This window comes from Lissotriton vulgaris, chromosome 3_1 (assembly GCF_964263255.1).
Source record: "Lissotriton vulgaris chromosome 3_1, aLisVul1.2, whole genome shotgun sequence".
Classification (NCBI taxonomy): Eukaryota; Metazoa; Chordata; class Amphibia; order Caudata; family Salamandridae; genus Lissotriton; species Lissotriton vulgaris.
The window spans coordinates 1019732584-1019749941 of NC_141689.1; the positions used below are offsets into that span (position 1 = coordinate 1019732584).

The 17358-nt window shown below is 46.0% G+C and overlaps 1 protein-coding gene across 1 annotated transcript in view; it reads right to left on the bottom strand.

Moving 5' to 3' along the window:
* FREM1 (FRAS1 related extracellular matrix 1) overlaps positions 1-16680 on the bottom strand; it is a 564068-nt gene extending 547388 nt beyond the window's left edge. The window contains exon 1 of the mRNA XM_086961404.1: positions 16153-16680. Within this exon, the coding sequence (XP_086817530.1) occupies positions 16153-16437 (285 nt within the window). The 5' untranslated portion in view covers positions 16438-16680. The remainder of the gene's footprint in view (positions 1-16152) is intronic.
* Between the last annotated feature and the right edge of the window lie 678 nt (positions 16681-17358).

Consider the following 17358-nt stretch of genomic DNA (forward strand, 5'->3'; position numbering starts at 1 on the left):
GACTTGAGTCTGCGAGCCTACCAGGCCCCTGGGTTCTCTTCATGTGGCAAGGTTCAGATGATCTGAATCGGGCCTGGGCCTCCCACTGCGCTATGGCATGGGCTCCCTGCTCCGGGGCTCTGTCCTCTATCCTGCTGCATTGCAAAAGCCATGGGACTGGGGTCCAACGGGCCTGGGGAGGCTCCTCCTGCTCGGCTGGGTTCAGAAGCACAGAATGGGGCCAGTGTTACGGTGGGTCCTGGGGCTGGAGCCCCCATCCCGAGGCCCATTGCATGTACAAAAACAAAAACACACAACTCCACTGAGTCCTTTCAACAACTTAAACATAAAAATCCTTAAATTATTGGGGGCAGATTTATGTTAACTGGCGCATCCCCAGGGATGCGCCAGTTAATGTACACCACAGTGCGCCACAGCTACGCCACCCATGGTGCGCCGCATTTACAATGCTGATTCAGAAAAGGGGGTGGTGATGAACAGAGTGTCTGAATTAAGCAGACCACTCTTACCCAGTCCAAAGATCAGGGCTTGATCCATCACCGTTTTTTAGCTCACTGCACCATCCCAGCTCAGAACCTGGCTACATGCAAATTAGTCTGTCCCTGACCCAGTGCATCATGGGAACAGGGCAGACCAAACCACCAAGCCAATTCTTATACCGGGAAGGAAACAAGCTTCCGGGGACCGGTTTCTGGCATTTCAGCCGTCTTCGGCCCGGCTTGCTTGAATCCTGATGGTGCAGTGAGCAAGGGACTCATGTCTGAGTATACCCTTCCACGCTTATGGTGGACAAAAATGATTCAGAAAAGGGGGTGGTGATGAACAGAGTGTCTGAATTAAGCAGACCACTCTTACCCAGTCCATTTACAATGCAGCGCACCATGGTACAAAAACGGCACAGATGCGTGACGCATCTGTGCCGGAAAGGTGGCGCATTGCTGGAGTTGCGTCGCAAGCGCGACGCAGCTCCAGCAAGGCTCGGGGGTGCCCCATCTTCACAATACTGCGTTAAGACCTACGCCTGCTTCAAGCAGGCGCAGGGTTTTGACGCAGCATTGGCCTGAAAGTGACTGAGTGAAATCTCATAGATTTCACTCAGCCACTTTCAGGAGGCGTTCCTGCGCAGGAATGCCCCCCCCCTGCACAGGAACGCCTCCTTATGGCGCAGGGCTTTACAACGTGACGCATCTCCTAGATGCGTCACGTTGTAAATAGGGCGCCGTTGCGTCAAATAAAGTGACGCAATTGCGGCGCAAAGAGGCGCAAGGGCATCATAAATCTGCCCCATAGTCCGTGGGGAAGGATATAGGTGAGGGTACGGGGAGGCCCTGTAGACTCGCATAACGTACCGATTGAGGGATGCGTGTGCGTAATTGGTTATCATACCTCCTTTACACAATGACAAGACCAGTATGAGGGGTCGCTTTTTCCACAACGTGGCCCCCGATATACGCTACCGTGACATACCACTAAATATGACTACATGCCCTACACCCCGACGGTTATAGAGCCCTAGCACAATGACTCTTACAGTGTCCTATGACACTCCGACAAGGTTGTAGATGGTAAACACATCCTGGTGAACCAGCATATATCAGTGCCTTTTGTGACACTAGTGCCGCTCAGTGCTAGTGCACCTTTTAGAACCAGCATATTAGTCACCTGCACTTGTTTACACACCTGGGTGTAGCTGGTCATTTGAAAATCTTAATATGGCACAATAGGTTTTTACACTTTATTAACCAGTCATCCCATTTAGTAGAACAAAAAGCAATGTAACTCATCACAAAGGATGACACCCGCAATGGAATTTTGAGTTAATGTTTAGAAATGAGGACCACGGTTGCCTCTTCCTTTTATGTCTTATGAACGTGTCCCTCACTGTGGTCAGGACCCTCCATTACGCCTAAGGAGCACTACCAAGCCTCATTTGAGGTAAGTCACTGTCATACCAAAAACGCTGCACCCTCTACCTCAAGTGTCTAAAGCCAGCGTACTCAATGCTACATTTTGATGTACTCTCCTACTTGTTGCGCATAAACATTTTAAACTAATGTATGTTGATCTCTGCATTATGAGGATTATTAACCTCACTGGAAAACAACCCAGATACATGTTACTACTTTCGATAGGACTTATATATACACAATTGCACCATTTTTACCGATAATTGAATGAACTTGGTACACCTCATCTAAAAATGTGTGTCACTTGTTCCTTCCACCTTATGTCTCATTTTCCCAGGTGGAAGCACTGATTGGCACCCACACAGGGCATACTGGCAAAACACTAAGAGGTCTCTCTCTGCTCTAGAGGAGACCGTCAGCCCCAGATAGGGGATTAACTGACTTTTGGTCCTGACAAAGTGCCACCCGAAGACTGGGCACCAATGGCACTAAACATGTTGACCACACCATACTAGTGACCATTTTTTGTCTAGCAGCTATCCTGGTAACTGAAGACCATAAGCTAGCACCACTGATTTACTTAGTCCTGCTACCTTGTTTTCATAAAACCTTTCTTAATGTTACCAGAGCCTATTTTACTCACTCACAACTCACGTAACTCACTTAAGTCTCTCACCTGCATTCATCTTTACGGCATCTCCAGATCAAAAGATCTCTGATAATTAAGTCCTCAGGCTCATCAGGCATTGCAGTGCCGGCTATACGAGGAGCGCCCAATGATGAAGCATGACACCCTAACAGTTGTGTGAGGGCACTAAGCTCTGATTTTCAGATCTTCCAGTGACACATAACTTAGCCAACTGGATCTACGATTTTGTCCACTTGGCAGTAGAGGATCAACCCTGATTTTGATAACAAATTTACTGCTTTCCGGGTGGAGGTAGGGTGTAGGGCCTCAATAAATATCTTGTTCTTCCTTCCCCCATTGATTTAGAGATATGATTTTTTTCAGTAATCAGTTTATGCGTGCATACTGTGGTTGTGTTTGACTTAGTTGTAGGGGTTTCTCTGCATAGTTCTTCCTGTCTATGTAGAAGGTTCCATTGCTTTCCAGTACAAAAACCTTAATTTCATTGGTGTTCTCTATTGAAGATTAGTTTCTTGGCAGTTGGTCTGAAGAGAAGAGTTTGCAAAATGTGTTATGGTTTACTCTTCATTAAAGTTACTTCTCCTTATTGCAGTTGAAGGAAAACCTTTGTGAAACACAGCCTTGTCACATATATAATTAAAGTTGTTCTGATCTATCAGGAGTGGCTGTTTCAGAATCTGAAGGGCACATTTACATTTTGTTCATGCAAAGCAATGCAACAAGGCAACTTGGTGCTCAGTGTTGTGCTGTGTGAAAGAGAAACATCCTTTACAACACAACTTTTACCATGCAGTGCTTTTACATCGCAACTTTTACAACGCAAACCATTACAACGCATTGCGCTGGGGGCGCTCTAGGATAGGGAATAGATTTAATTTACTATCAAACACCTTCCCTACTATCCACGGGGATTGGAGTTGGAATAGTAAATAAAACTATTCACTATCCAGCACACCTCAACACTATGCGTTGTAAAGGCATGCGTTGTAAAAGTTGCGATGTAAAAGCTTGTGACGTAAAAGCATGCATTGTGATGTCATACATCCTGTGTGAAAGGTTGGGTAGAGGAATGCTTCATATTTAAAAAAATATGGAGCATTTCAGGTCTTTCCTTGCACTTGCACAGCCTGCTGCCTAGTGCCAATGCAGGCACCCTTGCACCATGGTGCATAGGTGTCTGTGTTGTGGCAGGATTGTTTTTGTGCAGGAAGGGGCACTGTCCTGCACAAAAGCAATCCTTAGAGGCATATTTCTCTTTACACCCGTGCTGCAGAATTCGGCACACATGTAAGGCGGAATTAACGGGAAGAAATAAAGATATTTCTCCTCATGACGCCTCTATACGGTAAGGATACCATTTTGGTGCAAACACAGTTTGACATGTCTTTATAAATCTGGATTTGCATCAAAATACATGGATGGATGCATGGGAACTCCCATGCTCCAACCATGTAATGTATGGCAGCAATGGCCCTGTGTTGTGTTACTTTATATTCACTGTACCATACAAAGCCACACAAAGCGACTTGTCATAGCGTAGTAAATCCCAGATATGGACTTGCGTTTCCCTACAATGACCTTCTTCATGCAAACACAAGTCCTTAGCAAATCGGCCCCTCTGTGTTTTACAACAGATCCTGCACTCATATGTCAGTCCTTATTTACTCACAAATTGTGTTGTGGTTGCACCACTTTCTTGGCACAGCCACCATGCAAAATGGTAGTTGAGTTTTACAGAGCCATGCAAGGGCCGATTTGCATTGCCTTGCATGGCTTGATAAAAAAAAGTAATGCAACACAGCACCTCGTGAGTTGCGTTTCGATGCATCAGGGAGGTTTGCAATGGGTGAGCAGGGGTTTTCCAAAGCATTCACTCATGTATTTTGATGTAAACCTGGATTTACTATAGACAGGAAACCTGGGATTGCGCCAAAATGATGCGCCTACACGAGACAGGTGTAACAATAACACACATTAATTTATCCTTGTTACTTTCTCTTTGTATGTGTGCTGCATTATGCAGCCCACATTCAAAAGAGCAATAAGCCTCTATGGATTCTTTTACTGTAGGAAGGTATTCCTTCATTCACAAAAATATTCCTTCCTGTAGCACAAGCACCTTTGCACCATTGCGAAAGGGTGCCTGAGTAGGCGCTAGGATACTGGAAGTGTGCCAGAGCAAAGAGAGAGCGGTAGTGTGTCATATCTTAGTAGATATAACACGTTTTACTCTCTCCCCTTCTCGCAAGGCAGTGCAACAAGTTTGCTTGCTGTATTGCATTGCGTGAACGATTAGTAAATCCGGGCCTTAGCTACCAAGGGAGCTCTCCCTGTTGGACTAGTGAGTCACACAAGTTATAATTACGTTGTGGTGTTTTATCTATAATTTTATCTGAAAAGCACAATCCCACTTCATCTATGCTGCATAACATGGATCTGCCAAATGGTGAATAGTTCTGCAAAGTGTTTGTTATGAGTTTCCCCCTCTTATTATGTGACATTTCTTATGGTTCTCCTTTTATGAACTGGTGAAAGGGCTTGACTATGTGTCTGTCTGCCTCTCTGCCTTTCTGCTTCCTGCCCTTGTATATGCTCACTTGTCTCTCATTTTACAACAGATGAGGAGCAAGAAATCTTTAGATGAATTTGTTATTACCTGCAAATAGAAAAGTCACAACAACATTTTGCACGGATCAGCGAGGACCCAATATCTCAGCGGGACGGGCTCAAGATCCATGCGGGTGTGAAAAGAGTGGCAATGTGTGCCCGTTTTAAGCAGATATAATATAATTTCATACACCTGACCAAACTTTCCCCCAAACACATCTAGGGAACCAAAGACCAGAGATGCCATGCGGAGATGGCCGACTTTATGCATATGATTTTGCACTGTCCATTGGTGCAGGGCTTTTGGTCGGAAGTCCTGGTTCAGTTGCAGGGGGCCACGGGTTGGAGGATAAGAACATGTCTGCTGGGTTGTCTTCCATAGAACCCAAAAAAGAAACTTAGTAGACGGTACACCATACTAGGACTCATTATAGCAAAAAGGCATATTGCAATTCACTGGATAAGTCCTCGGGTGCCAACAAGGGAAGCTTGGGAGGCAGGTGCAGTGGAACCGGCGGGAGCGGAAGAGGTACATATGGGAAGGACGAGAAGGGATGGCCAAAGCACAGGAGGCCCTTGCGGCCTGGGCTAAAATAACGCAGGCCCTGTTTGCACACACACGTACACAATGGGAAGGCACACCAGAGCAGAATGGGGAGAATGTATAACAGCCTTGGGGTGTAGTGGGAGATTGTCCCTGCTAATCAAATGCCAGGCTATTAGGGACTACCGGCATTAGAATGACTCTGTTATCACGCACAGTACACAATGTAAGACAATGTGCCAATCATGGAAGGTCAGGGGTGGAGGTGCGGGGAGGGGGGGTGTTTAGGGACCAGTATTAGTTTAATTTTCTACAAGCTGCTACAAGATTGATCTGCATACTTCTAGGTCTGCTTACTTTCATTGAACATGTTGGCTTCATCGGACAGCAATGACCTGTGTATATCCTTCTCTATTGACTAATAAAATGGAAATAAAGATGTAAAAAATATTTTGCACGGATTTTATTAAAAAAAGAGATATACGGTTAATTTTATAAATCGTAGCCGCACATTGGCTAGTAACAGGCAGAGCTAGGATTCCATTTGGATGCTGTAAACACAAATCATTTGTTTATTCACCAAGAAAGTCTTAGTAACCTTCTGTCGGTCACTGGCAGTGGTGAACGAGCTTCTTCACTTCACTAAAGACAAATAATCGTTCAGCAGACAAGAGGGCAGCACCGCACTGGTAGGCTTCCAACCTTTCTACTAATAGCAGGCAGCCATCATTCCTCCAAAAGTCCAGATAATGTTACCATCAATCAGTACACTCATCCAACTGTTCATCAGTTACACTCCCTGGTGGCAGGATAGCTGCAGCTTTCGTGAAACTAGAAAGATGTTTCGGCTGAGTTTGGCTCATTAGCGTCCCTAATGTGCAGTGAAATCTAGCGGATTTCTGGCGTCCCAGATGGGGGTGGATAAGTAAGAGGAAGTGGTGACTTGTTATCGGAAGTAGTGGACATGTGCACGTGTTAGTTGGGTGAATTGTTTAACAAGCATTTACAATGCAATGGTCTCGGCATCATTAAAGGTGGAGCTATTGGCATTGCTCATGACATTTCTTTTTTTTCTTTAAATCATAAATAAATGGCATTGTCATTTACATTGCCAATACACACCACTTTGCACTCAACAGCACACACCACTCTGCACTCAACAGCACACACCACTCTGCACTCAACAGCACACACCACTCTGCACCTGCACTCACTACTCTGCGTACTCACTCTGCACTCACTACTCACTACTCTGCACTCACTACTCACTAGTCTGCACTCACTACTCACTACTCTGCACTCACTACTCACTACTCTGCACTCACTACTCTGCACTCACTACTCTGCACTCACTACTCTGCACTCACTACTCACTACTCTGCACTCACTACTCTGCACTCACTACTCACTACTCTGCTACTCTGCACTCACTACTCTGCTACTCTGCACTCACTACTCACTACTCTGCACTCACTACTCACTACTCACTACTCTGCACTCACTACTCACTACTCTGCTCTCACTACTCACTACTCTGCACTCACTACTCTGCACTCACTACTCACTACTCACTACTCTGCACTCACTACTCACTACTCTGCACTCACTACTCACTACTCTGCAGTCACTACTCACTACTCACTACTCACTACTCTGCACTCACTACTCACTACTCTGCACTCACTACTCACTACTCTGCACTCACTACTCTGCACTCACTACTCACTACGCTGCACTCACTACTCACTACTCTGCACTCACTACTCACTGCTCACTACTCTGCACTCACTACTCACTACTCTGCACTCACTACTCTGCACTCACTACTCACTACTCTGCACTCACTACTCTGCACTCACTACTCACTACTCTGCACTCACTACTCACTTCTCTGCACTCACTACTCACTACTCTGCACTCACTACTCTGCACTCACTACTCTCTACTCACTACTCTGCACTCACTACTCACTACTCACTACTCTGCACTCACTACTCACTACTCACTACTCTGCACTCACTACTCACTACTCTGCACTCACTACTCACTACTCTGCACTCACTACTCTGCACTCACTACTCTGCACTCACTACTCTGTACTCACTACTCTGCACTCACTACTCTGCACTCACTACTCACTACTCTGCACTCACTACTCGCTACTCTGCACTCACTACTCGCTACTCTGCACTCACTACTCTGCACTCATTACTCTGCACTCACTACTCTGCACTCACTACTCACTACTCTGCACTCACTACTCTGCACTCACTACTCTGCACTCACTACTCTGTACTCACTACTCTGCACTCACTACTCTGCACTCACTACTCACTACTCTGCACTCACTACTCACTACTCTGCACTCACTACTCACTACTCTGCACTCACTACTAACTACTCACTACTATGCACTCACTACTCACTACTCACTACTCTGCACTCACTACTCACTACTCACTACTCTGCACTCACTACTCACTACTCTGCACTCACTACTCACTGCTCTGTACTCACTACTAACTACTCACTACTATGCACTCACTACTCACTACTCACTACTCTGCACTCACTACTCTGCACTCACTACTCACTACTCTGTACGCACTACTCACTACTCTGCACTAACTACTCACTACTCACTACTCACTACTCTGTACTCACTACTCTGCACTCACTACTCGCTACTCTGCACTCACTACTCGCTACTCTGCACTCACTACTCGCTACTCTGCACTCACTACTCTGCACTCACTACTCTGCACTCACTACTCACTACTCTGCACTCACTACTCACTACTCTGCACTCACTACTCACTACTCTGCACTCACTACTCACTACTCACTACTCTGCACTCACTACTCACTACTCTGCACTCACTACTCACTACTCTGCACTCACTACTCTGCACTCACTACTCACTACTCACTACTCTGCACTCACTACTCACTACTCTGCATTCACTACTCACTACTCACTACTCTGCACTCACTACTCTGCACTCACTACTCACTACTCTGCACTCACTACTCACTACTCTGCACTCACTACTCACTACTCTGCACTCACTACTCTGCACTCACTACTCACTACTCTGCACTCACTACTCACTACTCTGCACTCACTACTCACTACTCTGCACTCACCACTCACTACTCACTACTCTGCACTCACCACTCACTACTCACTACTCTGCACTCACTACTCACTACTCTGCACTCACTACTCACTACTCTGCACTCACTACTCACTACTCTGCACTCACTACTCACTACTCACTACTCTGCACTCACTACTCACTACTCTGCACTCACTACTCACTACTCTGCACTCACTACTCACTACTCTGCACTCACTACTCACTACTCTGCACTCACCACTCACCACTCACTACTCACTACTCTGCACTCACTACTCACTACTCTGCACTCATTACTCACTACTCACTACTCACTACTCCGCACTCACTACTCACTACTCTGCACTCACTACTCTGCACTCACTACTCACTACTCTGCACTCACTACTCACTACACACTACACACTACTCTGCACTCACTACTCTGCACTCACTACTCACTACTCACTACACACTACACACTACTCTGCACTCACTACTCACTACTCTGCACTCACTACTCACTACTCTGCACTCACTACTCTGCACTCACTACTCTCTACTCACTACTCTGCACTCACTACTCACTACTCACTACTCACTACTCTGCACTCACTACTCACTACTCTGCACTCACTACTCACTACTCTGCACTCACTACTCACTACTCTGCACTCACTACTCACTACTCTGCACTCACTACTCTGCACTCACTACTCTGCACTCACCACTCTGCACTCACTACTCTGCACTCACTACTCACTACTCTGCACTCACTACTCGCTACTCTGCACTCACTACTCGCTACTCTGCACTCACTACTCTGCACTCACTACTCTGCACTCACTACTCTGCACTCACTACTCACTACTCTGCACTCACTACTCACTACTCTGCACTCACTACTCACTACTCTGCACTCACTACTCACTACTCTGCACTCACTACTAACTACTCACTACTATGCACTCACTACTCACTACTCACTACTCTGCACTCACTACTCTGCACTCATTACTCACTACTCTGTACGCACTACTCACTACTCTGCACTAACTACTCACTACTCTGCACTCACTACTCACTACTCTGTACTCACTACTCTGCACTCACTACTCACTACTCTGCACTCACTACTCGCTACTCTGCACTCACTACTCGCTACTCTGCACTCACTACTCGCTACTCTGCACTCACTACTCTGCACTCACTACTCTGCACTCACTACTCTGCACTCACTACTCACTACTCTGCACTCACTACTCACTACTCTGCACTCACTACTAACTACTCACTACTATGCACTCACTACTCACTACTCACTACTCTGCACTCACTACTCACTACTCTGCACTCACTACTCACTACTCTGCACTCACTACTCTGCACTCACTACTCACTACTCTGCACTCACTACTCACTACTCTGCATTCACTACTCACTACTCACTACTCTGCACTCACTACTCTGCACTCACTACTCACTACTCTGCACTCACTACTCACTACTCTGCACTCACTACTCTGCACTCACTACTCTGCACTCACTACTCACTACTCTGCACTCACTACTCACTACTCTGCACTCACTACTCACTACTCTGCACTCACTACTCTGCACTCACTACTCACTACTCTGCACTCACTACTCTTTACTCTGCACTCACCACTCACCACTCACTACTCACTACTCACCACTCACTACTCACTACTCTGCACTCACTACTCACTACTCTGCACTCACTACTCACTACTCTGCACTAACTACTCACTACTCTGCACTCACTACTCACTACTCTGCACTCACTACTCACTACTCTGCACTCACTACTCTGCACTCACTACTCACTACTCTGCACTCACTACTCACTACTCTGCACTCACTACTCACTACTCTGCACTCACTACTCTGCACTCACTACTCACTACTCTGCACTCACTACTCACTACTCTGCACTCACCACTCACTACTCACTACTCTGCACTCACTACTCACTACTCTGCACTCACTACTCTGCACTCACTACTCACTACTCTGCACTCACTACTCACTACTCACTACTCTGCACTCACTACTCACTACTCTGCATTCACTACTCACTACTCTGCACTCACTACTCACTACTCTGCACTCACTACTCACTACACACTACACACTACTCTGCACTCACTACTCTGCACTCACTACTCACTACTCACTACACACTACACACTACTCTGCACTCACTACTCACTACTCTGCACTCACTACTCTGCACTCACTGCTCTGCACTCACTACTCACTACTCTGCACTCACCACTCACTACTCACTACTCTGCACTCACTACTCACTACTCTGCACTCACTACTCACTACTCTGCACTCACCACTCACTACTCACTACTCTGCACTCACCACTCACTACTCACTACTCTGCACTCACCACTCACTACTCACTACTCTGCACTCACCACTCACTACTCACTACTCTGCACTCACTACTCACTACTCTGCACTCACCACTCACTACTCACTACTCTGCACTCACTACTCACTACTCTGCACTCACTACTCTGCACTCACTACTCACTACTCTGCACTCACTACTCACTACTCTGCACTCACTACTCACTACTCTGCACTCACTACTCTGCACTCACTACTCACTACTCTGCACTCACTACTCACTACTCTGCACTCACCACTCACTACTCACTACTCTGCACTCACTACTCACTACTCTGCACTCACTACTCTGCACTCACTACTCACTACTCTGCACTCACTACTCACTACTCACTACTCTGCACTCACTACTCACTACTCTGCATTCACTACTCACTACTCTGCACTCACTACTCACTACTCTGCACTCACTACTCACTACTCACTACACACTACACACTACTCTGCACTCACTACTCTGCACTCACTACTCACTACTCACTACACACTACACACTACTCTGCACTCACTACTCACTACTCTGCACTCACTACTCTGCACTCACTGCTCTGCACTCACTACTCACTACTCTGCACTCACCACTCACTACTCACTACTCTGCACTCACTACTCACTACTCTGCACTCACTACCCACTACTCTGCACTCACTACTCACTACTCTGCACTCACCACTCACTACTCACTACTCTGCACTCACCACTCACTACTCACTACTCTGCACTCACCACTCACTACTCACTACTCTGCACTCACTACTCACTACTCTGCACTCACTACTCACTACTCTGCACTCACTACTCACTACTCTGCACTCACCACTCACTACTCACTACTCTGCACTCACTACTCTGCACTTACTACTCACTACTCTGCACTCACTACTCTGCACTCACTACACACTACTCTGCACTCACTACTCACTACTCTGCACTCACTACTCACTACTCTGCACTCACTACTCACTACTCTGCACTCACTACTCACTACTCTGCACTCACCACTCACTACTCACTACTTTGCACTCACTACTCTGCACTCACTACTCACTACTCTGCACTCACTACTCTGCACTCACTACTCTGCACTCACTACTCACTACTCTGCACTCACTACTCACTACTCACTACTCACTACTCTGCACTCACTACTCACTACTCTGCACTCACCACTCACTACTCACTACTCTGCACTCACTACTCTACACTCACTACTCACTACTCTGCACTCACTACTCTGCACTCACTACTCTGCACTCACTACTCACTACTCTGCACTCACTGCACTCACTACTCACTGCACTCACTACTCACTGCACTCACTACTCACTGCACTCACTACTCACTGCACTCACTACTCACTGCACTCACTACTCTGCACTCACTACTCTGCACTCACTACTCTGCACTCACTACTCTGCACTCACTACTCTGCACTCACTACTTCACACTCTGCACTCACTACTTCACACTCTGCACTCTGCACTCACACTCTGCTCACTCACTCTGCACTCACTACTTCACACTCTGCAGTCTGCGCACTCTGAACTGTGCGCACTCTGCACTCACGCTATAATAATCCTTATGCAGAATTCCTCTACAGTATAAGCAGCTTGGGTTTTTCCTATAAGCGCCAAAGAGTCAATGATAGGAAAAGGGGGCAGAGAGTGCTAACAGCATCTCCCCACCCACAGACAACCAAAAATTATCTTCTGCGTTGCTTTGTTCTAATAAATCAGGAATAAGGAATTTAAAGTATATGTATGGGCGAGTGGAAGGTGATCTATCGTATTCAATATATTTTAACACAATTGGTGTTCATGGTTACCTTTACAAACGTGAGATGAAGATGATGCTTAGTTTTTAGTTATATAAGGATATTTTGTCGAGTACGTTCAAGTTCAACCCACTGGCTGTAAGCAACAAGCTGAGGATCAACAGGCGCGAAACAGCGTGGTGGGCGTGCACGAGACGCAGCGTGGGCGTGCACATCATCTGAAGATCCCCGGAGAAGACACCGAGTCTGCCTGCTGCCATGACTGACCCGCTGCGAGGGAAAGAGCCCGGTGAGTGGGGGGTAGAGGGGGGGCGGCAGAGAGGGAGTGGGCAGAGAGGAAGGGGGTGTGTGTGTGTGCGTGTGTCTGTCTGTCTCTGAGTGTGTGTCTGTGTGTGCACGGCTCGTGACTGCCTGCCTGCCTGTGTGTGTGCGCGTCCACAGACCCCGGTCGGCTGGGGGGGGGCGGGAATGTGTGTGTGCATGTGTCTGAGTGTGCCGCTTAGTTGTAAGGGGGGGTGGTGTCTGTGCGCTCCTGTGTGTGTGTGTGTGTGTGCGCGTGATTGAGAGGCGAGAGGCTGCCTTGCTGTGCACAGTTGGAGCAAGAGATGTGCACGGCTGGGGGGGGGGGCGGGGCTGGGCTTGCGCGTTCACGAAGGGCAATCGGCACTCGTTCCCCAGTCTACGTCCCTTCAGACCCATCTCGGCAACAATAGGTCTCGAAGCCCGAGACCTAAAAAGCAAGAGGTAGTTTGAAAAGCCCTTTCAAAGGACAACTGCTGAACCACGTCACATGAATTAAACCGCAAATCCCCAAAGTTCACAGACCGATCAAGCACTCAGGCGTGATGAGTTTGAGAGAGTTAAGGTACAAGGAGGGGGTAGAGAGAAAGATGGGGTTCTACTGATTTTTGAAGTCGAGCGAGATGAGATAAAACAATTTAGAAGTAGATATGAAGTAGAGAAAGGTGAGGTACAAAAAGAGGTAAGAGGGAACCACAGAACGCAGTAGGCGGTAAGAGTAATTTTCAGGAAGAGAGGGAGCTAAAGAGAATGAAAAACGTATTGAGAGAGAAATTGTGGAGCCTCAGGTAAGTGAGGTGCAGTGAGAGGAAGAAAGATATTGTGTTGTGAGTTAGGGATAGGTAGAGAGGCAGAGGTAAGCAGAGAGAGGTAGAGATAGAGAACTAGACAAAAGAGTGAGAGTGACAAAGAGACGGGTAAGAAGAGAGAAAGGCTTGTGACTGTCCAATTTATTTTACCAGAGGAACCCCTGTAAAGTGGGGGCCATGGGCAATTGTCCACCTTGCTCATGCCTTAAAATGTCTCTGGTAATGTGTAAACAATTGTCTTTAAGTTTCGAACAGAAAGAGAGCTCTAGGCACAGAAAGGTCTCCTCCCGCCATTTCCTTCCTGCAGCTGCATACTGCTGCATTTGTCTTGCTGCGCACGGATGTCGCAGTGCCTGATGGTGTAGGCATCAAACTGTACACGTTTTAGATGCACAGGCAAAGAGACCTCACAATAAACTGCCCCCGCCCCACCACAAAAAGACTCAAGCATGCCCAAAATACTAGCTACACACATGGTGATCATCAGCACTTTATAAAAATCCTCAAATAAATAGATAAATAAATAATGCACATTGTTTTTAAAATGCTGCACATTTAGGGGCACGTCGGCTGTTTTCTCAGGGATTTTCAATAAATAGACAAAAAGCAAACACAACTAGAATGAAGCACGAGGACAACCGGGGCGTTATTGAACTACATTTTACGTTTTTTGTGCTGTATAATTGGTTAACTATAAAATTACGAAGACTTTGCCCGCGAGCCTTAATCATAGAAAAATCTGTGCAAAGGAGTAGTTGTTGGAAAAGGGTTGAGAAAGTGTAATGTTGAGGTACTTTCAAGAATAAAAAGAGAATGTTAAACTGAAATCTATTTAATCACTAAACATAGGAAGCTATTTGTTGAAGCATTTCATCTTATGTCACACTGGCATTTTTAAAGCAGATTGAAGCTTGGATTATTGAGCTGATGCACTGATATTCAGCTGAGTTGCCAAGACAGGACAGTTTATGCACTATCACTCCGACTGGAACACGCTTAGGGGGAGATTTACTAAGATGTTAAGTCGTGTTTGAGTCACAAAAGTGATACAATTTGGCGTAAAATCTATTTTTGCGATTTACTTTCTGAAAATAACGTGAAAGTAATACGAAGCATCGATATTTGCATTGCTTAGCGCCAATGGGGTATACCATGGGTGGTGCACAGCCATTCACATGCAGCCACCCAGGTATTCTAAAGCTAAACATTATTTACTGAATAAAGTAGATAGGGTTTAGCTTCAGAAAACTGCGTCCTTTTCAAATAGGGGCAATGAAGGAAAAATGCTTTCATTTCTCATTCCTTTTGCGACTTTAAGTGTGTGTGCTGCACTGTACAGCAAACATACAAGGTGGGGAAAGTTTTAAAGTTAGTCTGAGTGTAGTATTTTGTACTAGAAGGGAATCTTCTTTCAGTACAAAACCATGCTAGACTCAGGGAGACACCCTTGCACTATGGTGCAAGGGTGTCTCCGTGGCACAAGGCAGCTGATTTTATCGCCGGTGCTAGAGAAAGGGGAGGACAAAGGAATATTTCTGTAAATTGGTGCTCACCTCCTCTCTCCTTTTGGCGCACCACAGCATTTGCGACTGCTGCACTGCGGTGTGTGAATACGTGGTAAATCTGACCCTACATACGGGTCATAGCAAGTGCAAACAGGTGCAACAACCCATTGCGCCTCACAGGCACTTACATTATGCATGCCACATTCTGCATATGAGGAAACTCGACACATTTCTACCGCCCTCACTGTAAATATGCCGTTTGTTAGTGAATATTTTTGAAACAATTCTATTATACAAAAGCCACAACTACTGTCTTTATCAAACCATGTCCCTTTCCATAAGTTAAATGATTACACGACTGGAAAATGTGAGGCTAAAAAACCTGTCGTCATTGTCGGGGCATATTATCAAAATATCACGAAAGACCTAGAAGGCCATTCTCAAAAATAGGCATGGGCCACATAGTGCTGATATTAACAGAAGTTCGTCTTACCTGGGGTGACAGTTTCCCGACTCTCTGCGTTATCGGTTCATTCATCACAACCTCCACTTTGCATGCATCCTTCTCGCGTGGAATAGAAAACTCCAGATCTTCACGGGACAGGAACGCCGACTGTCCCTTCGCCACCCTTATCCCGCGGTTAACTTTAACAAACGATTGGTTAGAGTGCGGCAGCACAAGAAAACAACACAACAAAAGCAGAAGCAGCTGGCCGTTCCCACAGGGCTTCATATTTTTCAGGCAATCCAGTGGTTTCTCCCAAGAGGGACACTTCATTTCAGAAGGGCGAGTCTTTCTTTCCTTCTCTTCCTTGAACTACGTCAACACATCATCCAATGGCGGCCACTGGTCCGTCACAGGCTGCGTGGGTTCAGGTAGAGGCACGCGCCCCTTTCCTTGGAACTTGAATAAGGGGCCCTTTCAGAGAGACTTTCTGCGTTAATAAAACTCGTTGATCAGTCCTGACAACGCCATATGTAATAACGTGCTTCAGAGTCCTTCACAAAATTTCTTGGAATGCTGAAAAAACAGAAGCACACAGAACCAGGCATCATTAGAGAAATTAGAGTGGAGAGAGCAATCTTTCACCCATCGCACAATGTCAACGAACTGAACTCAAAGTCACATGACCTCTCACATAAAGGTAGCATGTACCTGATGTATTTTTGTGTTGTGCAAAAACATTACAAGGTTTAACTCATACACTCGTCATCCAAAGTAGCTAACAATGTATTTGTATGCAAAGGGTTATATTTTCCCCTGTGATGTGTTGCCTACAGGTCTAGGTCAAGGAAGACAGCGCCTTGTGCATACATGTCAAAATTGCAAAAAATAATTTAATGCAAAACGCACTAATAGGTTAAGCAACCCCTTTAGTAACTCCTTTGTAATGTTACAGGTATTTTTTCTTCTTAAAATCAGTTAACCATTTTGTTTGCACTTGAAGAAGTTCAGCTTTGTCACAAAGTCAGGAGTCAAATAGCACAACCATATATCCTGTGCTTATGTCTACACATAATGGCCTACGCGAATAGCCATGTTATGATATTTTATTACAAGAAGTCCTGTTATGAATGTATGGCCCTGCAGCATCCCCCACTATGAGTATGCTCTTGTTAAAGTGACATTAGCACCCTTTAATTCAATCGTTGGAAGAAGGAAATTGTTCACAGCTGGTTCCAGTTTCCTTGTTCAATG